The sequence below is a fragment of the Scyliorhinus torazame genome, chromosome 11, assembly GCF_047496885.1.
Source record: "Scyliorhinus torazame isolate Kashiwa2021f chromosome 11, sScyTor2.1, whole genome shotgun sequence".
NCBI lineage: Eukaryota > Metazoa > Chordata > Chondrichthyes > Carcharhiniformes > Scyliorhinidae > Scyliorhinus > Scyliorhinus torazame.
In genome coordinates, this window is record NC_092717.1 from 108,583,011 (window position 1) to 108,609,406 (window position 26,396).

Below are 26,396 nucleotides of genomic sequence, written 5' to 3' on the forward strand. Positions count from 1 at the left end.
AACAGGGAAGGGGGGAGACATTGGGGAAATGTGGGCGCCGGTGAGGGGGGAAAGACGGGACATAGTCGGAGAATGGGGAAGGAGAGGGGGAGGGGAAAGGGAGCTGCGCCATAAGAGGCGGGTCAGGTAAAGGGATGTTCCCGCGCCAGAAAGAATAAGGCGGGAAGACAGGCGCAAGGTGGATGGGAGTTCCCCCACACGGGGGGGGTCGAGGAGTGAGCAGGAGTAGCCAGGGTCAGTTGAAGTCAGCTGACTTACGGAAGTGATATGGGGGGAGCAATCATGCTAGATAGGGATCTAGCGGGGGGGGGGGGGGACGACAACTGGGTCCCTGCTGCGGAAATCCAAAAGGAAATGGCTAAAGAGTGGGTGGGCGGGGATGGTGTGCGACGCTGGGGGAGCGAGGGGGAGCGCGGAGGCGGGATATGGGACTGGCCTAGAGAAGGTAATGGCTAGTCGACACGGGAGGGGGGCAGGTAGCCCCCTAGTGAGGCTGATCACGTGGAATGTGAGAGGCCTGAACGGACCGATAAAAAAGGCCCGAGTGCTCGCGCATTTGAAAGGACTAAGGGCAGACGTGGTTATGCTCCAAGAAACGCACCTAAAGGTGGCGGACCAAGTTAGGCTAAGGAAAGGATGGGTGGGACAGGTGTTCCACTCAGGACTGGACGCAAAGAACAGAGGGGTGGCCATTTTGGTGGGGAAACGGGTAGCATTTGAAGCAAAGAACATCGTAGCAGATAGCGGAGGTAGATATGTAATGGTGAGTGGTAGGCTGGAGGGAATGGAGGTCGTGTTGATTAATGTGTATGCCCCAAATTGGGACGATGCGGGATTCATGAGACGGATGCTGGGGCGTATACCGGACCTGGAGGCAGGAAACTTGATTTTAGGAGGGGACTTTAATACGGTGCTGGACCCGGGGCTAGATAGATCCAGCTCAAGGACCGGAAGAAGGCCGGCAGCGGCCAAGGTACTTAAGGGGTTTATGGACCAAATGGGGGGAGTGGATCCATGGCGATTTCTTAGACCTAGGGCTAGGGAGTTTTCCTTCTTCTCCCATGTCCATAAAGTGTACTCCCGGATAGATTTTTTTGTGTTGGGAAGGTTGTTGATCTCTAGGGTGGAAGAAGCTGAGTACTCAGCCATAGCGGTTTCGGATCATGCCCCACATTGGGTGGACCTGGAAGTAGGAGAGGACAGGGAGCAGAGAACACTCTGGCGATTAGATGTGGGACTGATGGCGGATGAGGGAGTGTGTGCAAGAGTGCGGGGGTGTATTGAGAGATACCTGGAGGTCAATGACGACGGCGAGGTCCCTGTTGGAGTGGTCTGGGAAGCATTAAAAGCGGTGGTCAGAGGAGAGCTGATCTCTATTGGGGCCCACAAAAGGAAAACAGAGGCCAAGGAAAGGGAAAGATTACTGGGGGAGATTTTAAGGGTGGACAGGGAATTTGCAGAGACCCCGGAGGAGGAATTGTACAGGGAGAGGAGACGACTCCAGACGGAGTTTGACCTGACTACCAGAAAGGCGGAGGTACTGTGGAGGAAGGCACAGGGGAGGAGGTATGAAAATGGGGAAAAGGCTAGTCGCCTGTTGGCGCATCAATTGCGAAAGAGGGCAGCAGCGAGGGAGATAGGAGGAATTAGAGACGAAAGGGGAGACACGGTGCGAAGGGCAGGAAAGATAAATGAGGTGTTCAAGACCTTCTATGAGGAACTGTATAGGTCTCAACCCCCAGAGGGAGAGGAGGGGATGCGGCAGTTCCTGGACCAATTGAGGTTCCCGAAAGTGGAGGAGCAGGAGGTGGCAGGCCTGGGGGCGCCGATTGAGGTGGACGAGGTTATTGAGGGACTGGGAAGCATGCAAGCAGGGAAGGCCCCGGGGCCAGACGGGTTCCCGGTGGAATATTACAGAAAATATGTGGACTTGTTGGCCCCGTTGATGGCGAGGACGTTCAATGAGGCCAGGGAAGGGGGGACCCTACCCCCGACGATGTCGGAAGCGACGATATCGCTAATTTTGAAGAGAGACAAAGATCCGTTGCAGTGCGGGTCCTATAGACCTATTTCACTATTGAACGTGGACGCCAAATTGCTGGCAAAGGTACTGGCATCGAGGATAGAGGACTGTGTCCCGGGGGTGGTGCACGAAGACCAGGCAGGGTTCGTAAAAGGGAGACAACTGAATGTTAACGTGCGACGACTATTAGGGGTGATAATGATGCCCCCAGTGGAGGGGGAGGCAGAGATAGTGGCGGCAATGGACGCAGAGAAGGCATTTGATAGGGTGGAGTGGGAGTATTTATGGGAAGTGTTAAGGAGGTTTGGGTTTGGGAACGGGTTTATTAGCTGGGTTAGACTACTTTATGGGGCTCCAACGGCAAGCGTAGTTACAGGTCGACATAGATCGGAGTATTTCCGATTATATAGGGGAACAAGACAGGGATGCCCGCTGTCTCCATTGTTGTTCGCGTTGGCAATTGAACCTCTGGCCATGGCGTTGAGAGACTCCAGGAAATGGAGAGGGGTGATTAGAGGGGGAGAAGAACACCGAGTCTCGTTATACGCAGATGACCTATTGTTATACGTGTCGGACCCAGCGGGGGGGATGATAGAGGTTATGCAAATTTTGAGGGGGTTCGGGGAATTCTCGGGGTATAGGCTAAACATGGGGAAGAGTGAATTATTTGTGATACATCCAGGGGACCAGAGTAGAGAGATAGAAGGCTTGCCGCTTAGGAAAGTGGAAAGAAATTTCCGATACCTGGGGATTCAGATCGCTAGGAGCTGGGGAACCTTGCACAGACTTAATCTGACACGGCTGGTAGAACAAATGGAGGAGGACTTCAAGAGGTGGGACATGTAGCCTCTATCGCTGGCGGGCAGGGTGCAAGCAATTAAGATGATGGTCCTCTCGAGGTTCTTATTTGTATTTCAATGTCTCCCTATACTAATCACCAAGACCTTTTTTAATAAAATAGATAGGAGCATCACGAGCTTCGTGTGGGCAGGGAAAGTTCCGAGAGTAAGGAGGGGGTTCCTTCAGCGTAGTAGGGACAGAGGAGGATTGGCACTACCGAACTTGGGTGATTACTATTGGGCCGCCAATGTGGCAATGATACGTAGATGGATGATGGAGGGTGAGGGAGCGGCGTGGAAAAGACTGGAGAGAAAGTCCTGTAAAGGGACGAGTTTAGAGGCGCTGGTGACGGCGCCGCTACCGATCTCACCTAAAAAGTTTACCACGAACCCGGTGGTGGCGGCAACATTGAATATCTGGGGACAGTGGAGGCGACAGAGAGGGGTGCGGGGAGCCCTGGTGGGGTCCCCTATCAGGGACAACCATAGGTTCGCCCAGGAAGAATGGATGGAGGATTTCAGAGCTGGTACCAGTTGGGAATTAGGAAGGTGGGAGATTTATTTATAGATGGGACCTTTGCGAGCTTGGGAGCATTGGAGGAAAAGTATAAGTTGCCCCGGGGAAATTACTTGCGATATATGCAGGTGAGGGCGTTTACTAGACAACAGGTGAGGGAATTTCCGTTGCTCCCGACACAGGGGATACAGGACAGGGTGCTTTCAGGGTGTGGGTCGGAGAGGGCAAGGTGTCAGAGATTTATAGAGAGATGAGGGAAGAGGGGGAGGAGTCGGTGGGCGAACTAAAAGGAAAGTGGGAAGAAGAATTAGGGGAGGAGATAGAGGAGGGTATGTGGGCTGATGCCCTAAGCAGGGTAAATTCCTCTTCCTCATGCGCCAGGCTTAGCCTGATTCAATTTAAGGTGCTACATAGAGCACACATAACGGGGGCAAGATTGATAAGGTTCTTTGGAGTGGAGGACAAATGTGGGAGGTGTGGCGGGAGCCCGGCAAACCACGCACATATGTTTTGGGCGTGCCCGGCACTGGAAGGGTATTGGAAGGGAGTGACGGGAGTGATTTCGCAGGCGGTGAAGGCCCGGGTCAAACCAGGCTGGGGGTTAGCTCTATTTGGAGTTGCGGAAGAGCCGGGAGTGCAGGAGGCGAAAGAGGCTGATGTCGTGGCCTTTGCGTCCCTAGTAGCCCGGCGCAGGATCCTACTCATGTGGAAGGAGGCGAAACCCCCCGGACTGGAGGCCTGGGTAAATGATATGGCGGGGTTCATTAAACTGGAGCAGATAAAGTTTGCCCTGAGAGGATCGGCTCAAGGGTTCACCAGGCGGTGGCAGCCATTTCTCGACTACCTAGGGGAACGTTCGAGGGAAGACAGATGACCAGCAGCAGCAACCCAGGGGGAGGGGGGGGGGGGGTTTAGTTTAGTTTAGGTCAATAGACAATGGGGTTTTGTTACCTGTGTATTGTTAAAAATTTCTGTTTTGTTATTGTTTCGTTTGCTTTGTAAGAGGGAAAAATTGTTGTTTGGAAAAAAATTTCAATAAAATATATATTTTTAAAAAGTAGAAGACTTCTGGCATGCTCCAATTCCCCTAGTCAGAGACTGTGACTGTCAGGCCGTAACGGTCACGGAACACTCGAACTTACTTATGAGGGACGGTTTTGTTACGGGGATAGGGTCAGATTACATCTGCCAACGCCTTTTAGAAGGGGCCACGCTCGACCTCGCGGCAACCAAAAAGCTTGCGCTCTCGCTGACAGTCGCCTCGTGCAACATCCAGGCGTATACCCACAGCCGCGCGGCCCACCCCTCCTACGCATCGTGGACTCCGCAGACGGCCACCCCATCAGGGACCCCACTCAGCCAACCCCACGCCTGTGCCGCGCGGCAGCCAACCAACCCCGGGGGCCCAAATGTTACTTCTGTGGGCAGCCAAAACACCCCCGACAACACTGCCCGGCCCGGAGTGCCCTTTTCAAGGCCTGCGGCAAGAAGGGGCACTTCGCGGCGGTGTGCCAGCCTGTTCAGTCGGCGCTATTGTTCCGACCCCCCCCCCCGTCCAGCCAGTGGGCGCCGCAGTCTTCCCCTCCTCGGACCACGCACGGCCAGTGGGCGCCGCCATCTTCCCCTCCTCGGACCACGTGCGGCCCGTGGGCGGCGCCATCTTGTTGAACCCCCACCACGTGCGACCCATGGGCGCCGCCATCTTGTCCTCCCCAGGAACATCAAGTGCCGCCATCTTGACGCCCCACGGCACGTGCGGCCCGTGGGCGCCGCCATCTCACCAGGACCCATGCCCCCCGGGCACCCCATCGTCTGCCACCATCGACGATCAGCACCGTCTCGCCTCAGTCACGATTGACCAGTCTCGCCCACGCAACCTAGCAACTGCCTCTGCAAACGTGAAAATCGATGGGCACGAGATCTCCTGCCTGCTGGACTCCGGGAGCACCAAGAGCTTCATTCATCCCGACACGGTAAGGCGCTGCTCCCTTGCGGTACACCCCGCCAATCAGAGTATCTCCCTGGCCTCCAGGTCCCACTCCGTGGCCATCCGGGGGTACTGCATAGCCACTCTCACTGTCCAGGGCATGGAGTTTACCGGCTTCCGCCTCTACGTCCTCCCCAACCTCTGCGCTGCCTTACTACTCGGCCTGGACTTCCAGTGCAACCCCCAGAGCCTAACATGGAAATTCGGGGGGCCCCTACCACCCGTTACTGTGTGCGACCTTGCGACCCTAAAGGTCGACCCACTTTCCCTATTTGCAAACTTAACCCCAGATTGCAAACCCGTCGCCACCAGGAGCAGACGGTACAGCTCCCAGGACAGGACCTTCATCAGGTCCGAAGTCCAGCAACTGCTTCGGGAAGGCATCATCGAGGCCAGCAACAGCCCCTGGAGACCCCAAGTGGTAGTGGTTAAAACTGGGGAGAAACACAGAATGGTCGTGGACTACAGGCGGACCATCAATAGGTACACGCAGCTCGACACGTACCCCCTCCCACGCATATCTGATATGGTCAATCAGATTGCACAGTACCAGGTCCTCTCAACTGTGGACCTTATATCCGCCTACCACCAGCTCCCCATCCGTAAGGCGGACCGCCCATTCACTGCCTTCGAGGCAGATGGCCGCCTTTACCACTTTCTCAGGGTTCCTTTTGGCGTCACCAACAGGGTCTCGGTTTTCCAACTGGAAATGGACCGAATGGTCTACCGGTACGGGCTGCGGGCCACTTTCCCGTACCTTGACAATGTCACCATCTGCGGCCACGATCAGTAGGACCATGATGCCAACCGTGCCAAATTTCTCCGCACCGCCACTCTTCTCAACCTCACTTACAACAAGGAGAAGTGTATGTTCAGCACGAACCGCTTAGCCATCCTCAGCTATGTGGTCCAGAACAGAGTTCTGGGGCGCGATCCCGACCGCATGCGCCCCCTCACGGAACTCCCCCTCCCCCACCACCCCAAGGTCCTCAAACGTTGCTTGGGGTTCTTTTCTTACTACGCCCAGTGGTTCCCAAATTATGCGGACAAGACCCGCCGCCCACTCATCCAATCCATTCTTTTTCCCCTAATGGCCGAGGCTCACCAGGCCTTCAACCGTATTAAGGCCGACATCGCCAAGGCCGCGGTGCACGCAGTCAACGAGACGCTCCCCTTCCAAGTCGAGAGCGATGCATCAGACGTCGCTCTGGCCACCACCCTCAACCAGGCAGGCAGGCCCGTAGCATTCTTTTCACGAACCATTCATGCCTCCGAAATTCGGCACTCCTCCGTTGAAAAAGAGGCCCAAGCCATCGTTAAAGTTGTGCGGCATTGGAGGCATTACCTGGCCGGCAGGAGATTCACTCGCCTCACTGACCAACGGTCGGTAGCTTTCATGTTTAACAACACAAGATCGAAAACGATAAAATGAAAATGAAAATCGCTTATTGTCACGAGTAGGCTTCAATGAAGTTACTGTGAAAAGCCCCTAGTCGCCACATTCCGGCGCCTGTTCAGGGAGGCTGGTACGGGAATTGAACCGTGCTGCTGGCCTGCCTTGGTCTGCTTTAAAAGCCAGCGATTTAGCCCAGTGAGCTAATCCAGCCCCTGAGGTGGAGGATCGAGCTCCCCACCTACAACTACGAGATTTTGTATCGCCCCGGTAAGCTCAACGAGCCCCCCGGTGCCCTATCCCGAGGTACATGTGCCAGCGCACAGGTGGACCGACTCTGGACTCTGCACGACAACCTTTGTCACCCGGGAGTCACACGTTTGTACCACTTCATCAAGGCCCGCAATCTGCCCTACTCCGTCGAGGAAGTCAGGGCAATCACCAGGGACTGCCAGGTCTGTGCGGAGTGCAAACCGCACTTCTAACAGCCAGACCGTGCACGCCTGGTGAAGGCCTCCCGCCCCTTTGAACGCCTCAGCGTGGATTTCAAAGGGCCTCACCCCTCCACCGACCGTAACACGTACATTCTCAGTGTGGTCGATGAGTACTCCAGATTCCCCTTCGCTGTCCCATGCCCTGATATGACGTCTGCCACCGTCATCAAAGCCCTCAACACCATCTTCGCTCTGTGCGGCTTCCCTGCCTACGTCCACAGCGACAGGGGATCCTCATTCATGAGCGATGAGCTGCGTCAGTTTCTGCTCAACAAGGGTATCGCCTCGAGCAGGACGACCAGCTATAACCCCCGGGAAAACGGGCAGGTGGAGAGGGAGAATGGGACGGTTTGGAGGGTCGTCCAGCTGGCCCTACGGTCCAGAAATCTCCCGGCCTCACGCTGGCAGGAGGTCCTCCCTGACGCACTGCACTCCATTCGGTCGCTCCTATGCACTGCGACTAATGACACACCCCATGAACGTCTCTTTGCTTTCCCCAGGAAGTCCACCCAGGGTGTCGTTCCCGACTTGGCTTGCAGCTCCGGGACCTGTACTCCTCCGTAAGCACGTACTACTCCACAAGGCGGACCCGTTGGTTGAAAGGGTACAGCTACTCCACGCCAACCCGCAGTACGCCTACGTAGCGTTCTCCGACGGCTGCCAAGATACTGTCTCCCTCAGGGACCTGGCACCAGCTGTTTACACACACACACACCCCTCCGACCCAGCGCCACCCTCCCCTTCCCCGGCGCACCCCACCGCAGCCCCCGCCCCAGGACAACCCGTCCTCCCCCTGCCCACGCCCGAGGATGACGAGGATTTCGGCATGCTCCCGGAGTCACCGTGGACCAGATCGACACCGGAATCGCCGCCCCCACTGCGGCGTTCCCAACGGCAGATCAAGGCTCCGGACCGACTGAACCTGTAACTTGATCTCCGTAGTTAAAACATGTATTTGTATATAGTTCTCCACCACCCCCTCCGGACTCAATTTTAATAGGGGGTGAATGTGGTAGTCACCACTGATGTATATATTAGGTGATTTGTGGTAAGGCCCTGTACTACAGGTACGGGGGCAGTTCCCTGCCTGCTGGCTCCGCCCAGTAGGCGGAGTATAAATATGTGTGCTCCCCATACAGGAGCCATTTCGCCAGCTGCTGTAGGAGGCCACACATCTTAGTGTAATAAAGCCTCAGTTGCATTCAAATCTCGTCTTTGTGTAATTGATCGTGCCTCAGGGAGGAAATCCAAATTTTGTTAACCTTTGAAGAAGCGGAAGCCAACCTCAGCAAGGGCAGTTCTGTATTTTGTATATTTGGATTTTCCGGCCTGCGAAGAGGCTAGAGGAAAGTGATGCAGGCTTAGAATTAAATACTGTGAGTTAAACAGCAGGTTGGAGGCTGGGGACTCTGGAAGTACCTCACCCCCTGACTCAAAGTTAAGTACCAACAGCAGTTTCTGGCAACTTCCTCTCATGGAGAACTCTTGCCTCCGAACAACCTTCTTCACCCCCTGTGGAAGATTTGCTTAACTGCTTACCTATTGGAATGACATCAGTGCCGGAGATATCCCAGCGCACAATGTCCGTCACCCTGTAGGGCATACAAGGATTCATCTGCTACATGGAGAATGTTCTGGTCCACAGGGCCACGGTACAAGAGCATGCCCTCGGCAGTCCTGGAATGGCTGCAGGAGGCTGGGCTCACACCGAATAAAAAAATGTAAGTTTGTGAAATCCTCCATCCAGTTCCTGGGCCATGTTATCAGCAGCAGCGGTATCACAGCGGATCCCAGAAAGCCAAAGCCATCAATTACTTCCTCATTCTTTCCTTTGTCTCTGGCCTGCAAAGCCTTCTGGGCATTATGAATCAGCTGGTAAAATTCTTACCCCACCTGGGACAGGTCATAGACCCATTGAGACACTTACTGAAGAAGGACTAAGCCTGGCTGTGGAATTCCCCACAGGAACAGGTATTCACCCACATCAAAAGGTTTCTACTCTCTACAGACATCCTGACCCACTGTGATCCACCCTACCCACCACAATTGCAGCTGATGCCTCCACCCCAGGCCTCGGAGTCGTCCTCTTTGAGGAGCAACCATACACCATAAGGCAACCAGTCTATACACTTCAAGAAGATTACTGGACTTAGAAACCAGGTATGCCATCATTGAAAAAAAGCTTTAGTGTTTACAGTGACCTGTAAAAAGTTTTCCAACCACATCACTAGCCTCAAAATCCCCACTGAGACAGACCATAAGCCACTGGTCTTTCTGCTCAATGGTAAGGAACATGCGAATATGCCCCTTTGAGGGTTTAACCTATGCCTCATGCATTTCATGTATGAGACAATCTACGTCCAGGGGAAGAATCAGATGACAGAAAATGACCTTTCAATGGCCAACGCAGAACTTGTACCCGACCACGACACAATGGGCCGAAGAGCCTTTTTGCAGTGCTGTAAAAACTCTTGTACGTTGCTCTTGTTAATGAAGTGGAGGCCTTCCCCCAGGCCACTATTAGCATCCTTCCAGCATCCACGACCTGGTTTCCACAGCACATGATGTACCTGCAGCTGCTGATGCTTAGTGGTAGCAGCAACAAAAACAGTGAAAGGTAAGGGTGCGATATATGATACTTAATAGTATTGTGTTATTCAGACAGAAGAATAATTGATATCTGGGGGTGTATTGTCTCTGGACCAATTTAACATATTGGGATCAATGCAATATTCCCTACGGTGCATGGAATCCAAAATTCTCCAATACTGTGGTTAATTGTTGCCTCACTTTTAAGTTATTCCAACTATTTATATAATCAATGAGAGATCTATAACCAGCAATCCTTCACCACAATTTCTTCCAACTTAACTCAAATCTAGAAGGACAAAATCTATAATTGTGCCACTGGCTTTTGCTATTCAAGTGAATAAATCTTTACATGTCCATTGTTAGGCTAGTTGAAATCCCAGGAACAAATGTTTGTATGAGATTTTATAGCCATCTTGGTTTCTGCTAACCCTGGCTGGAGAGATTGATTCCATGAGAAATGGGATTGAGAGGTGGGATGTGGATGGCGAACGCTGTTTACTTTGATGATAGATGCTGGCATTATAACAGGCAGATCCCAAGGATATACAGTATTTATTGTTCGAATAATATTGAACCCATCAACATGCCTTTCAAGTCAGCAGAAAATATTTCCCAATTAACTTTTCATATTCTATGCTATAAACAAGCCTCAAGGGCAGACTCGTGACAAAATTTATCTTTACTTCCTAGGCTTGTTCTTACAAATGGACAGCTTTATATAGTTTTTTTTTCCAAAGTGATTCTATTAAAGTCTTTAGTGGAAGAATAAGTAGAAATTCTGTAATTAAAGAAGTACTGTTGCAATAAAGATATTAATTTCACTCCAGGTGTTCTGCAGGTTTCTGCTAGTATTGAAGAATAAACATTTCAGGGCATTGGAACTCTGTTCCGTTTTCAAGGCATCACTGAAGTTAACCTTGTTTTGTGTTTTATTTGTTCCATAAGCTATGGAACTGAACATTCCTTTAAAGGGCATCTGCTACCAACAGTATTCACCCAAAGGTAGGATAAGTACTGATAGGTGCAAAGTAAACTTACTTCAACTCTGCCGCAAATATGTGACTCCATCCTTCAGAAAACCGGGTCCTATTGCACAATTGCAACATTTTTCTATTTGCAGCCATTTTCCCAATTTCAGCCGTCCTACAATCTCCATGAATTAGACTCCACACTTAACACAAAATTAGGAGTTGTTTTGTGGTGTGGGGAGTGCACACTGGGAACTGGACTGAGGCTATCTTTACAAGCAGCAAAGTTGAAATCCCAGGAACAAATGTTTGTATGAGATTTTAGAGCCATCTAGAAACCTTTGGTTTCTGCTAACCCTGGCTGGAGAGATTGATTCCGTGAGAAATGGGATTGAGAGGTGGGATGTGGATGGCGAACGCTGTTTACTTTGATGATAGATGCTGGCATTATAACAGGCAGATCCCAAGGATATACAGTATTTATTCTTCGAATAAATCTTCGAGGGAACTTCCATTCTCTCAGTTTGGCTCAACTCAAACAAGCTTTCACAGAGATCAGAACCTGAAATGTGGTTTTCGGTCAAACCTGAATGGGCCTGAGTATATGCCTACTTCAATATGTTGCAATGTAATCTTGTGCTTATCCATTACTGTGTGTAAATATTAATGAAAAAGCAATTCATGATGGGTGCCGTAGTTCCCCCACACCAACTAAAGTTGGGTGTGGAGCAGGGGGTTAGGGGGAAGGGGCTACTGTCCTCACAGCTGCCTGCAGCCATTTAATGTTGAGGGAGAGCTGCTTGTCAATTGGATGGAAGGCAGCTCTGTGGCACCAATGGGACTATCGACAACAGTGGCTACAGCTGGGACTGCAGATACATCAATAAAGCCCAGAGTGACAGGCAAGTCCGGGGTCACACAGTAGCCAAGTTGACAGGCCCCAGCGAGATTGGCGAGAAGGCTCAGTGGGATAGGTGGCCAGATTTGAGAGGCCAGCAGAGAGAGTTGAAATGTTGCGTGATCTTGGGGTTGGGATGCTTCCGATAAGTCCAGGGGGCCCACAAAGCAGGTTCCCCTCCCACCCCACTAGCTCAGCAGCTAATACTGTTGGCCTTCACAACTGGTGTAGGGCTCGCTCTACTGTGGATATAACACCAGTGGTAGTGAGATGAGACTCATTAATTATCCACTAAAGGGCCTCAATTGCCTAAATGGCAGAGGAGCCACCTGAAGAATCTGCTCCCCCCCCCCCCCGTGTAATTGCAATGGGGAGAGGTGAGTCACGAGACCGGAAGATCCCACCAGAGTGAACAGCCGGAGGATCTAGCTCCATAACGTTTCTATAAATAACATCAGAAAATGGGATTGTTTGGTTGTTCCTCAGTTAAGAGTTTTTACTCACATGTGCTGCGAGGCATTGGGGAAGAGCTCTGAAAACTGTGGTGCAGAATCCTCAGGGCCATGGGGTGCAGCATGACTGATGACCATGAGCACAGGTCTGTGTGGATATATCTTCTTGGATATGCGGAAGTAATTGATACTGTCATTGGTGATCACGTCTGTAAAGTAATCCTGAAAAAGAAAATCCTGAGTAGTTATGATTTTACAAATAAAGGGCACAATTTTAAACAAGCACAGCAGATCCTTTAGAAATCCAAAACATTGGTTTTGAGGTTAAGTGATGAAGTGTTGATGGTTGTAACTTCATAAAACAATATAGGAGATTACTATGCTCAATTTCTTTTAACAAAGACAATGTTCACTGTTGTGAAATATTACTTGAATACTATTTCAGAGACTGAGCATAAACAAAATAAAATGGAACTGCATTTATACACGATAGGATAGAAAATGTGCCTGCTTCAAGGCAGTCAATCATAATCTAGGGGATCTGTGCAAAATATCCTTGGAAGGTGGTGGGTAGCTTCAAAGGTGAGTTTCAATGGGAGGCTCTGGAGTGGGCCTGCAGGGGATGTCCTATTTATCCCTCCTCCTTTGTGGTGCTCCTTAAAACCAAGTGATTTTAGTCATCTGTGTTAATGCATTCTTACACGCCTCAAGTTTTGATTAATACAGTTCCTGTGAAGCTCTTTAGAACATTTTCCATCGTTGAACGCGCTTTAGAAATGCAAGTTGTTGTTGCTATGAGTTTGTGTGCAAATCTGTGAATGTAGGCCTACTTGTGCGAAAGCATGTGTACATCAGTGTGTATGTAAGTGTTGGTATGTGCCTTGGTGTTTATACATATATCAGTATTTGTATCTATCAATATCTGTCTCAGTGTTTGTGAGTCATTATTTGTCTATCAGTGTGTGTATGTGTATCAGTGTTTATGTGTCACTGTTTCTCTTTGTGTTGTAATGAATTGTTGGCAGCCTCACTTTTCCCAAAGCCTGAGGCACTACACATAGGGGACAGTTATTTTAATGATAAACTAATATTTCTTCTTTCTCATAAATGCAGAACGCACTGCCATGTGAATGGAAATTTTGTAGTTGTTCTTCTTCTTTCGTTACTTCTGCTGCAGTTTAAAAAAAATTATATTATTTTGATAGGAATTAACTAGCATGGTTCACAGGAAAAGGGCAAAGAAATTGTGTCACCGGGTGTTTCTTGTATGAGCATTTGCTCGTCAAGGATTTAAATGGCCTCAGGCGGCTGAGTCAATGAAAGATGAAATTTATGGTTGAGAAGATATACAACGTCGGAAGAAAACATAGAAGTGGGTCATAATTAGAAAGAATTAAATAGAATTACAGTTAAGAGGCAGGCCATTCAACCCATCAGGCCTATGTTGGTATTTATGCACCACATCAGCCTCTTCCCATTCTTTCTAATTCAACTCTATCAGCTTTCTATTCCATTTTCCCTCATGTACTTATCTAGCTTCTCCTTAAATGCGTCTATGTTATAGACCTCCACCATTCCATGTATCTTTTAATTCACCCTCTGGATGGTGGCATTGCTGCCAACATTTATTGCCAATTCCTACATTTATAGCCAATTCCTAATGAGCAGGTGGTGGTGGGTCGTCATTTTGAACTGTTGCAGTTTGCATAGAGAAGGTGCACGCATGGTGCGAGAAGGCAGTGTTTTTCAAAGTGGGGGTCTCGCCCAGAAGGTGGGTCGGGGGATGGTGTAAAGTGGGTCTCCAAAGGGTTGCCAAAAATGATCCCTAAATATCATCTGACTATTTTTTTCCATATTCTCTCTGGGTAAATTCTCACTGCAATATTGTGTATGGCCACATGAGGCAGGTGTAGAAGCCGGTGTCGTGGCTTTCATGCCTCCGTGGGCCACTGTTACAGTCACCGCCACCGCAGCCAACACAGCCTCCAGTTTCTGCAGCAGCTGATCGGCCAGGTTAGTCAGCACGTACAACTAAAACTGAAGAGTTTAAAAGAAAAAACGTTTCTCTTTAAATTTCTTTCCTGATTACTCCATCTGCACAGAGATAGTTTCCAGTAGTACTTTGTTGCACTTTTTTGCTAGGACTGCATCTACCAACCAAAATCAAATCTCTGCTTACTGGAATTTGTTTCCACAAACACCCCAGTCAGCAACCCGTAGCCGGAGGATTCCCACATACAAGATTTAGCAGATAATCCCTGTGTATCCTGTGGGGATCTCCCCGCCTTTCAATTGGTCCATTGTTCTTAAGCTTATTCATGTTTGCCCCTCAGGTGTGGGTTTGGGAACTCCATCCCAGTCAGGGGAAAAATGTATCTGTTCAGAGCATTTTATTACAAGTTATTTAGATCTTCAAATAACAAGAAAAAGTAGAAAATATATTTTTATTTACAATTTTTACATTTAAAAATGCAGGAGTGGCAACAATGAATATGATATTTTAAAAAATAAATCTATTGTAAACGTAGTGTGGGTCACAAGTCAGCCATTTTATCAAGATGGGTCGCCGGATAAACACTGGGCGGGATTCTGTGATCCTGAGGCTAAGTGTTGACGCTTCCATAAACGCCGTCGCGTTTTACGACGCTGTCAACAGGCCGCCAGGAGCAGCGATCCTGTGCCCTAAAGGAGGCCAGCATGGCACTAGAGCGACTCACGCAGCTCCAGCTGCCGATACCGGCATCAAACGGGCGCCGTGGGTCTGCGCATGCGCGGTGCGGCTGGCGGGAACTTGCGCATGCGCACTAGCTTCCTTCTCCGTGCCGGCCCCGATGCAACATGGCGTAGAGGTACAGGGGCCCGGCGCGGAGTAAAAGAGGCCCTCACCAGCTGAAGTCAGCCCGCCGCTTGGTAGGCCCCGATCGCGGACCAGGCCATGGTGGAGGCCAACCCGGGGTCTGATCCCCCTTCCCCCCCAACCAGGCCGCCCCCCCGCAGGATAAATGCCGAGGTCCCGCTGGGTAGGACCACATGTGAATGGTGCCAGTGGGATTCAGCCTATCTCGGTGGCTACTCGGTCCATCCCGCGCGGAGAATCGCCGAGAGTGCCGATTCTCCGGTGACCGGAGAATCGGCGGGCTGGCGTTGGGACGGTGTCGCGTGTATCGCGCCCGGCACGGTGATTCTCCGACCCGGGGTCAGAGAATCCTACCTACTGCTGTTAAGGGAAGGAGCTCCAGCATTTTGATCCAAATAGTGAAGGAATGATGATATAGTTCCAAGTCAGGATGAAGTGTGACTTGGAGGGGAATATGCTGCCGAGCTGTGTTCGCTAGCAATTGCTGCCCTTGTACTTCTTGAGGGTTGAGCTCATAGGTTCGAAAGTTGCTGTCAAAGGAGCCTTGGTGAGTTGCTGCGTGCATCTCATAGATGGTAAATAGTGTAGCCATGGTGCACTAGTGGTGGAGGCAGTGAATCTTTAGGGTGATGGAAGGGGTACTGGTCAAGTATGCTACTTTGCTCTGTACGGTGCCAAGCTTTTTGATTGTTGTTGAAACTTCCCTAATCCCAGCAAGTGGAAACAAAACCACCACACTGGTGGTAAGTCTTTAGGGGGTTCCGTATGTGAGTTACTCCCTGAAAAGTACCCAGCCTCTGACTTGCTCTTGCAGCAACATTATTTGTATGGTTATCTAGTTAACTTTCTGGTCAGGTGTTAATCCCCAGGATGCTGTTGGTCGGGATTCAGTAATGGTAAGCCCATTGAAAGTAAAGGTTCAGACTCTCTCTAGTTTCGATCATTATTCCTTGACATTTGAATGGCGCAAATGTTACTTTGCACTTATCAGCCTAAGTCTGAATATTATTCTGGTCTTGCTGCAGGAGGGAACTGACTGCTTCATTTTCTGAGGAGTTACAAATGGAACATAACATTATGAAATCATCAATGAACAGGGCAGCACGGTGGCCCAGTGGTAGCGCTGCAGTCTTATGGCGCCGAGGTCCCAGGTTCGATCCTGGCTTTGGGTCACTGTCCATGTGGAGTTTGCACATTCTCCCCGTGTTTGCATGGGTTTCGCCTCCACAACCCAAAGATGTACAAGGTAGGTGGATTGGCCACGCTAAATTGCCCCTTAATTGGAAAAAATAAATTGGGTACTCTAAATGTTTTTCAAAAAAATCAATGAACAATCCCACTTCTGACCTTATGATGGAGAGAAGTTTATTAATGGAGCAGATTAAGTTTTAAAAAATTCTTTGATGGGATGTGGGTGTCGCTGGTAACTTCAGCATTTGTTGCACAGCTCTAATTGCCCTTGAACTGTGGCTTTCCATTTCAGAGGGGAGTTAAGAGTCAACCAAGTTGCTGTGGAGTTACATCTAGTCCACACTGGGTAGGGGCAGCAGATTTGCTTCCCTAAAGGACAGTTTCATAGTTACCATTACTGAGACTAACTTTGCATTCCGATTTTATTTAATTCAAATTCCATCAGCAACCATGGTGTGATTTGAGCCCGTGTCCCCAGCGTATTTGCCTAGGTCTCTGGATTACTAGTCCCACGACATTACCACTGTGCCCCGATTCCCATTGTCTTCAGTTCCTTGACGCTTCCATTAATCAAACGCCGTCTTCATGTCAGGGACAGTCACTTTCACCTCACCTCTTTTTTCTAGCCTTAATTCCACATTCGAACTATCTGAGTTAAGAAGATTATCTTGTATTCCTTATATGATTTATATTTACAGCCCCTTGTTTTGAAATGCATCACAAGTGGAAACATTTCCTATACATCCACCCTATAAAACCACTTCATAATTTGAAAAACTTGCATTGGGTCACCACTCAATATTCTCTTTTGTCGAGCAAACAGCCCCATTCCTCCAATAATGATTCTCATGAAACCTAATGTTGAAGTTAAAGGAGTTCTGGCCGAATTTGGCATTAAAACCTCCCGATGCCCCATTTTAGTAGAGTCGCAAACAACAAAGCAAATACAAGATTAACTGCTTGGCCAAAAGGGTTGATTACAAGCCAGAAGAATTTATGTTTTAAGGACTAGAGCTCTGAAGTTAAGCCATCAAGGTAATCCGAGCATCAGTGGACTGAGTCACGACTGGAGACTCAGGATTTTTGAAGGTTTCATAATGCGATTTGGCTATCATTGGGTTGTGTGACTGTGTCTCTTTACCACTTTGAACCTGGTGGTAAAAAAGTGTGCCAAAGTTATGCATAAAACATGATTCCATTTTCAACTTTGTTGTTCCCCTGAATGTAAATTTTGAGTTTAGCTGCCAGTCTACAAACCTGTAACATAATCTGAAATCAAGAGCTGCATTTGACTTCAAACAACTTCCGTCTGTGCGAAAGATTATCAGAGTATAAGAAAATCAGCCAAACCAAAACTGCCAACAGGAGGAACATTAATAAGATTTATACAGCTTCTGGCCAAATCTCCGTTTTGACAGACAGAAAAAGAAGAAAATTAGAAGGTTCGGGGAGCATTCACCTGAGGAAGGAGCAGTGCTCTGAAAGCTAGTGATTTGAAATAAACCTGTTGGACTTTTAACCTGGCGTTGTAAGACTTCTTATTTCTATAACCTCAACATAGGAACATAGGAATTAGGAGCAGAAGTAGGCAATTCAGCCCTTCGGCCTGCTCTGCCATTCAGATCATGGCTGATTTCTTCCTGGTCTCAAAGCCACCTCCCTACCTGTTCCCCATATCCCTTTGATCTGTTTTTTTAAAATCAGAAATATATATATCTCCCTCTTGAAACCATTTAATGATTCGAACTCCACTGCTTCAATAGGTATTATATCTGAGGTGAAGCACCAAAATCCCAGTTATACACTCCCAGCGGGCAAAACTTGGCGCAAACTCAGAAAATTGTCCCAAAATATATATTGCTACAACTGATATGCCAAAAGTACTCTCAGTGACTGGGTACCACTATTTCAGTTTAATAATATTTGATTTTCCAGATTCAGTGGCAGAAAAGTTACAAGAATGCTTAATACAAAAAGAGTAATCCTGAATTAGCACTGAGAGAATCTCCATATCAAAAGCATGGACTGCGTGTGGTACATGGCAGCAGTCTGTTTACTGTACTCTCAAAGAGCTGAAGACGTGGAACATTGTCTTCAGCAGAAGGCCACTTCTTTCGCTATTCATTGCTCACTCTGGTGCCCTTATATAAGCATCAACGAGGAACTGAAGAAATCCATGTAATTTAAAACACTCACGGGCGTGACTAATCACATGTTCTGGATACAAAGTGCAGCATAGATGCAAAGGCACAGCCTGAGGCTAGACTCCATGTCAATGTTAGTACATGCCAACCAGCTGTGTCCTTTCTCACTCAGTAATAGGATCTCAGCAGGCACTAGACTTCTGAATATTAATATTGTAATCATACTCTGCAGAGAGAGCAATTTAGGGCTATTGTTTATAGTTAATATTGATGATGAACCCAAATAAGGATCACTTATTTCTTTTTAAGTTCATTTTTTTTTACTATGCCAGTACTGGAATGACATTCTGGTTTAAATAAATGTTCTGGATTGAAATAAAATGGCTTTGAGCAACTAAATACAGTAATTTATACAAGATTAAGTACAATGGAAATGTATTCTTCGTTCCATGCCACTAAGATCGTGATTCCCGATAGGGTGGAGAATCCCGTCATGGGGCAAAATGAGGATTCGCACCAGGCAACAAACCAGTTGGGAGTCTCTGTGCCCGCCACACTGGTCATAGTGGGTTTCACAGCGGCTAAAAGGGCTTCTGGTCCTGACAAAAGCATATAAATAGCTTTTAAGAGCTATTTTGCAGGTTATTGGCAGGCAGGATGCACTATTCACTGGGCCCTTGTGGGGGCTGCTCCTTCTGATGAGAAGGGGCTGCAGCAACTAATGGAAATAGGAGGGCCATTTAAAAATGGCGCTCAGATCGCAGAGGTGCGGGGCCTGTCTGAGAGATAATAATAATCTTTTATTGTCACAAGTATGAAGTCACTGTGAAAAGCCCCTAGTCGCCACATTCCGGCGCCTGTTCGGGGAGGCTGGTACGGGAATTGAACCGTGCTGCCTTGTTGAAGCCTTCTTGTGACAATAAGCGATTTTCATTTTCATTTCATTTTCAGAACAATAGTTTGAATGTGAGTCTGTGCAGGTAATTAAGTCTTTACATGTCCAGACGGAGCAACTGGAGAGAGGGATAATCACAGGTTAAAGAGGTGTGAATTGTCTCAAGCCACGACAGTTGGCAGGATTTTGCAAGCCCGGGCCAGATGGTGAGGGGTGAATGTAATGCGACATGAATCCAAGGTCCCGGTTGAGGCTATTACTCATGTGTGCGGAAATTGGCTACAAGTTTCTGCTCAGTGATTTTGCGTTGTTGCGTGTCCTGAAGGCCGCTTGGAGAACGCTTACCCGAAGATCAGACGCTGAATGGCCTTGACTGCTGAAGTGTTCCCCGACTGGAAGGGAACATTCCTAGCTGGCGATTGTTGCGCGATGTCCGTTCATCCGTTGTCGCAGCGTCTGCATGGTCTCGCCAATGTACCACGCTTCGGGACATCCTTTCCTGCAGCGTATGAGGTAGACAACGTTGGCCGAGTTGCACGAGTATGCACCGCGTACCTGGTGGGTGATGTTCTCACGTGTAATGATGGTATCCATGTCAATGATCTGGCACATCTTCCAGAGGTTGCCATGGCAGGGTTGTGTGGTGTCATGGTCGCTGTTCTGAAGGCTGGGTAGTTTGCTGCAAACAATGGTTTGTTTGAGGTTGCGTGGTTGATTGAAGGCAAATAGTGGGGGTGTGGGGATGACCTTGGCAAGATGTTCGTTTTCATCGATGAAATGTTGAAGGCTGCGAAGAAGATGTCGTAGTTTCTCCGCTCCGAATAAGTAGTGGATGACAAAGGTTTCTCTGTCGGTTGTATCCCATGTTTGTCTTCTGAGGGGGTGGTGCATTTTTTTGCTGTGGCGCGTTGGAACTGTCAATCAATCGGTGAGGGATTTGCGCTTATTTCCCCATCTTGGAGCACAACGGATTCTCCGTTAGCGCTGGCACTTAGCCTCAGAAATGGAGAATCCAGCGCTAAGTGCTGACACTGACACAGAATTTATGGGGTTCCATGACAGCAAAACTGGCGCCGTACCTGGACCGATTCTGCTCCTGTTAATGGGCTAGCAATGGCCCATGTGAAACACAGTCGATTCCATGGAGATACGTTGCGGGATTCGCCGGCTCCATGATTGACGCTCAGGAGGCTAACATATGCATGCTTCACTGCCCACACACACACCATCCCAGCCAACAAGGTGGCAGCAAGACACGTGGCCCCACACTTCACGGATGCCGAGCTTGAGGCCCTCCTGGATGAGGTGGAGGAGAGTCGGATGACCCTGTACCCCGGCCTGGGAAGGAGGCTGCCAGCCATCGGCATTCGCTGTGCCTGGGCGCAGATGGCAGTGGCGGTCAGCACCGTGGGTAACACCATCCAGACGAGACAGCAGTGCTGGAAGAAACTGCATAACCTCCTCAGGGCGGCCAGGGTGAGTAGGCAGCACTGTGCCCCTGGCGCTACCCCCCGTCCCACACAACCATAACCCGACCACCCCGAACCCAGAGGGCGGCAGAACCCCCACCCTGCACCACATACTGGCAGCCATACCAGTGCCCTGACCACTGAGGCCACCAGCTACCCACCCCATGGGCTGCAACACTGTTTGCCCCCCCCCCCCCCCTCCCCCTCCACCTCCCCCCCCCCTTCCTGCGAGGAGAAGGCCGCTCATTACTGCCAGGAGCGGGAGAGGACTGGAGGGGGACCGCCTGACCTGCAGCCCCTCACGTTGAAGAGCAGATGGCCCTGGATGTGGTTGGTGGAAAAGGGAGGTTTGCTGGGGCGGAGTTCGGCCATGAACGAGGAAGTGAGACAATGCTGAGTTGCGGTTCCCCATGACACGCATGCCAAACCCCCCCAACACCGCCCTCACATCACCGTCACCCTACACTACCCACCCTGTCCTCACCCCAAACCACCCTCACCCCCACCTTCACCCCCACACTCCCTTCACCCCCAGCCTGCAATCTAATCATGTATCTTGTCTTGTGTCTGACAGGACTTGCTGGAGATGGAGCGGGTCCATTGGCATTACCTGCCCCCAGACAGTGCCACAGCCAGAGCCCCCTGTGAGCCGAGCATCAACGCTGAGAGCAGCTCGGATGCCAGCTGTCCACCTGAGATGCAGGACACCCTGGAGCTCGAATCCAAGGATGACGCTGACTTCCCGTCACAGCTGTCTCCAACACCCTCCACCATCCCAGAGACACTAACGATGGTTGGGCACTTTAGTGAAGAGGCTCTTGGGACACTATCGGGTGCGCAGCACACAGCTGATCTGGTACAGCAGGTGGAGATAGGAGCACCCGAGGGTGGGAAAGTTCAGAGGGCAGGCTGACACCAGGGACTAGCTGCCGTCCAGATGGGTTTCTGGCATCTGGAACAGACAGTCCCATCGATTGTGGAGATGCACTCGCAGAGCCAGGGGCTACATGAGGGACACGTGGGGTTGTCAGCGAGCATCCAACACCTGCATGCGGCAGGAGGTAGTGCCGAATATGTGTGCCACCCAGGCCAACACCGCATAGGTGGCGTCAACTGTGGAGGCATTGGGGGCGATGGTTTTGGCTATGGATCAGCCTATCGACGGCTTGGCGCACTCTGTGCAGGCGCTGGCTGAGACCCAGGACAGGGTGTCAAAGTCATCTGGAAATCACAGAGGCACTCCTGAGCATTGCCCAGTCACAACAGGCCATGGCTGGGAACATCAGCGGCATTGCACAGGCGCTGGTCGTCATGGTATAGACACAGAGGGATCACCCAGGTGTACGGTGGGAAATGCTACCGTGGGCAGGAGCCTTCCATTATCAAGTGATGCAGAGCACCAGAGCTCATCGCAGAGTGGGTAGTCATCATCCTCCATCCCTGACCCGGTGTTACTGCCAATTTAAGGGCGACCGTCACCTTGACGGCCACCGCGAGCGGGTGTTCTCCCCCATACCCCCTTGGTGCCACGTGCGCCATGATTGTCAGATATGGGTCAGCACGGTGGCACAGTGGTTAGCATTGCTGCCTACGGCGCTAAGGACCCGGGTTCGAATCCTGGCCCCGGGTCACTGTCCCTGTGGAGTTTGCACATTCTCCCCGTGTTTGTGAGGGTTTCACCTCCACAACCCAAAGATGTGCAGGATATGTGGGTTGGTCACGCTAAATTGCCCCTTAATTGGAAAAAATAATTGGGTACTCTAAATTTATAAAAAAGAAAAATGATTGCCAGATATGGCGCACTGTCTCCCTGCTGGGCCGGAGTCTTCGATGGCATGCCCAGTCCGGCAGGTCCTGGAATGACAGGCGCTGCCAGTACACATGAGGCCTCATGTGGGGCCTCCTCGGCCTCTTGGGTGGCCAACTCTCCATCCTCGGTGGCTGCCTCCTCTCCCCCATGGCAGGCTCTGCTGCTGCACTCTCCGCTGCTGCAGCTTCCTCCTCCTCCTCGAGCAGAGACAACTCTTACAGCCGCAGGGCATCCCCCAAGGCTGCGGCGACTACCAATATTGTCTGCAGGGGGTGAAAGACCGACATGTCAGCATGGTGCGTACCCCCCATGCCCAACCAGGTACAACGGTCTACATGGTGGCCCCAGTTGGTACTGCGGGCTCTGCCCCCGTATGTCCTCGGCTAGTTCTCCTGTCGCCACCACCCCCACCCCAGCTAGTCCGGCCAGTCTCAGGCCCGGCAGTCCATGATCACACCTCTCAGTGTCCTCCTTGCTCTCTCTCCCTCATCAGCCATGACACCAGTTTCACGATTAGTAAAAGCACAAGTGAACCCCATCGTCGGGTACTCGGCCCATCGGAGGTGGAGAATCACGGAGGTCCCGGAGAATACCGGGTCGGGCCCGTTAATGACAGGCAAACGGTGTTTACTGTACGTGCGTTCAGGAACGCATTGACGTTGCTGTCGAGGTGACGGAGAATTGTGATTTGGCATCAAATCCGCGCCTGCCGCAATTTTGGAGTCAGAACCTGTTCTCCGCCCAATCGCGTTTCGCAATTTCGGCATCAGCCCGGAATCCTCAATTTGTTGGGGTTAGCTATTCAGAAGTAGGCAGATCACCCTAGCTAGTAGCCACGTCATCCTCAGAATGAAACCAAAAAACAATATCATAGCCTCAGATGTATGCTGCTGCAGCCTGTCATTGTTCAAACGCTTTGAGAATTAATTTTATTTTTCCACAATTAGATAGAAAGCACTTTAAACATTGGCTGGCCAGTCTGTGACTTGCCTATGCAGGCAGCTTGTCTAATGGAAGCATTCAACTTTTGGCCACATGCCTTGCTTGTTTTAGTGAACACCCTTTATTGTAGTTATGGGTTTGTGCATTAAACAACATAGGATCAAATAGCAGAAGTGACCTAAACCTTGATGTACATGGCATCATTTGAAAATTTGCAGATGATACAGAATTGGAAGTATTGGGAACAATGAACAGGGAAATGTAAAACTTCAAATGGACATAGGAAGGTTCGCGGAATGGGCGGACAAGTGGCAGATGAAATTTAATTCAGAAAAGAACAAAGTAATTAATTTTGGTCAGAAGAATGTGGAGACACAGTATAAAATTAATGCTAAAGGTGGTGCAGGAGCAGAGGAACCTGGGTATAAATGTGCATAAATCATTGAAGAAGGCAGGACAGGTTGAGAGACCGTTACATGACACATGTATTCAAATTAATATTAAGAACAAAAGTAATATTTAAAAGCAAATGAAGCAGATACCTTGGAATAATCAAATCCATGCTTCTCCTTGAAGCCATTCCGACTGAGGGTGTAGTTATAAAAACGGGAATTCTTTATTAGTCCAACCCATTCTCGCCACCCTGGTGGGATATAGCTGCCATTATATTCATTGAGGTATTTCCCAAAGAATGCTAGAGGGGAACAAAATGGAGGTCAGTCGAAATGCAGCAGTCAATTTGAAAATGATTTTAAAAACAGCTGAAACAGAAGTACTAGGGGCGGGATTCCCCACTCCCATTCCGAAGTGGCCGCGCCGTCGTGAACGCCGTGGAGGTTCACGTCGGCGCGGAACGGCCCCGGTCCCGACCGATTCAGGCCCTGACAATGGGCCAGTATCAGGGCCGCGTCATCTACACGCGCCAGGCCTTGTCGCCCGCGTAAAAGCGGCGCTGCATAGATGATGCGGCCGGCGCCGCATAACGGACGTCATCCGCGCATGCGCGGGTTGGCCGGCGCCAACCCGCGCATGCGTGGTTGCCGTCCTCTCTAGGTCCGCCCCGCAAGAAGATGGGGGACGGATCTTGCGGGGCCGCGGAAGGAAGGTCCTCCTTCAGAGAGGACGGCCCGACGATCGGTGGGCACCGATCGCGGGCCACCCCACATTCCAGGTGAAGCCCGGTGCAGGATCCCTCCTCGCCCCCCCCGCAGGCCGCGCCCCCCAGCATTCACGCACCGCCCACGACTGCAGCCACCGGGTGTGGACGGCGCCGGGGGAACCCGCCATTTTGGCCTGGCCGCTCGGCCCATCCGGGCCTCAGAATAGCGGGGGTGCCGGAGAATCGCCATTTTGGGTGTCTCCGGCGATTCTCCGGCCTGCGAAACTCGACCAGGCCGTTCCCGCCACTTGGGAGAATCGCGGGAGGGCGTCGGACCGGCGTCCCCAGAAATCTTGGCGGCCCAGGCGATTCTCCCAACCGGCGTGGGAGTGGAGAATCGCGCCCTAGGTTTTTCACGTCTCTTGTCACTCCTGTTTCTCTATTTGGCCATTGTTGGGGTAATTATTGACACATCTCAGCACCGTGCTCTATGTGGCAGTGGAAGGTCCTCAGAGATAAGCTCCCAATGTACTGTGATGTACAGTTCTATGTTCTATGGAGCTGCCAGCAAAGTAAGGCTGTAATCGGCTGCCAGTGACTGAGTGTGTATCACTGCAAGAGCATAACCACGACCTTACCAAAGTTACCATTCTCTTGGCAAATCCCAATTTTACCGCCTTACCTATTTAATCGCCCAACCTCAGGAACAGAAAATGCCATTTAAATAACTGGACAAACTAATCAAATAAACCAGATTGGGACCATGTTCCAATTCTGATTACATCATTTTGGACAGTGTCCTTAAATTTAGGTTAAAATTAAAGGGGTCATAAAACTATTTTGAATTCTGCCTGAGGACAAGACTGGCGCAGTCAAAGGACCTGCTGAGCAAGGTGCGAAGTTCTCTCACCTGGGAACAAAAGGCAAGGGCAGCTGTGCTAACAGTAAATAGACTTGCCAGCTTCAAGTATTTGGAGCAGAAGAGAAAAAAGGGCGAGGAAAATAACAATGGTCGGTTTGGTCAGCAGAGAGGAGGCTGCAGGTTCTTTGCGAGCTACCCAAGTCATATTCGAGAGGGAGATCATCTCTAGTTGAAGAGTCACAAACCCCAGCCATCCGAGGGAATCTGGTGATGAAGAATCATCGGAGTGGCCGTTACTGCTGACAGTGGATTTGGGAAAACTCAGAAAGTGCTTGGAGACAGTCACTCTAAGTTACGACTCGGAGAGCCTTTTGGAAGCCTTCGGATTGTTTGCTTTAAGGAATGTAATTCTGTGGAACCTTGGAAACAGGAGCAAGAGTAGGCCCTTCATCCCCTCGAGCCTGCTCTGGCATTGAACTAGATCTAGAGTCTCCTCTGCCCTCGGAGGTAGAGAATGCCAAAGAATTCTGTATGTTTCAATGAGATCATTTCTCATTCTCCAAACGCCAGAGAATACAGACCCAGTCTCATCAACTTCTCCTCTTAGGACAATCCTGCCACCACTAGAATCAGTCTATTGAGCCTTCATTGCAATCCCTCAATGGCAAGTACATCCTTCCTTCGGTAAGATAACTAAAACTGTACATGATACTCCACGCATGATCTCACCAAGCCTCTAAACAATTGCAGCATGGCTTCTTTACTCTGGTACTCGTGCAAAATAGGTCAATATACCATTTAACTTCTTAACCTAATGCTGTACCTGCATGTTAGCTTTCAGTGACTCATGGAAAAGAATAGTTAGGTCCCTTCAGACAGCAACACTTCCCAATCTCTAAGTTCGGGAGTATGGAAAGGGATAGTGGAGGGGGGGGATATAGGGCATAGGGTGTCCTTATGTGCC

General features: G+C 50.1%; 1 protein-coding gene across 13 annotated transcripts in view; it reads right to left on the reverse strand.

Moving 5' to 3' along the window:
- sulf1 (sulfatase 1) overlaps positions 1–26,396 on the reverse strand; it is an 821,278-nt gene that overhangs the window by 152,683 nt on the left and 642,199 nt on the right. For all 13 annotated transcript variants that reach the window (XM_072467605.1, XM_072467606.1, XM_072467604.1 and 10 more), the window contains 2 exons: positions 24,014–24,165; positions 12,216–12,385 (listed from right to left, as the gene is read on the reverse strand). In XM_072467605.1, coding sequence (XP_072323706.1) covers positions 12,216–12,385; positions 24,014–24,165 — 322 coding nt within the window. The remainder of the gene's footprint in view (positions 1–12,215; positions 12,386–24,013; positions 24,166–26,396) is intronic.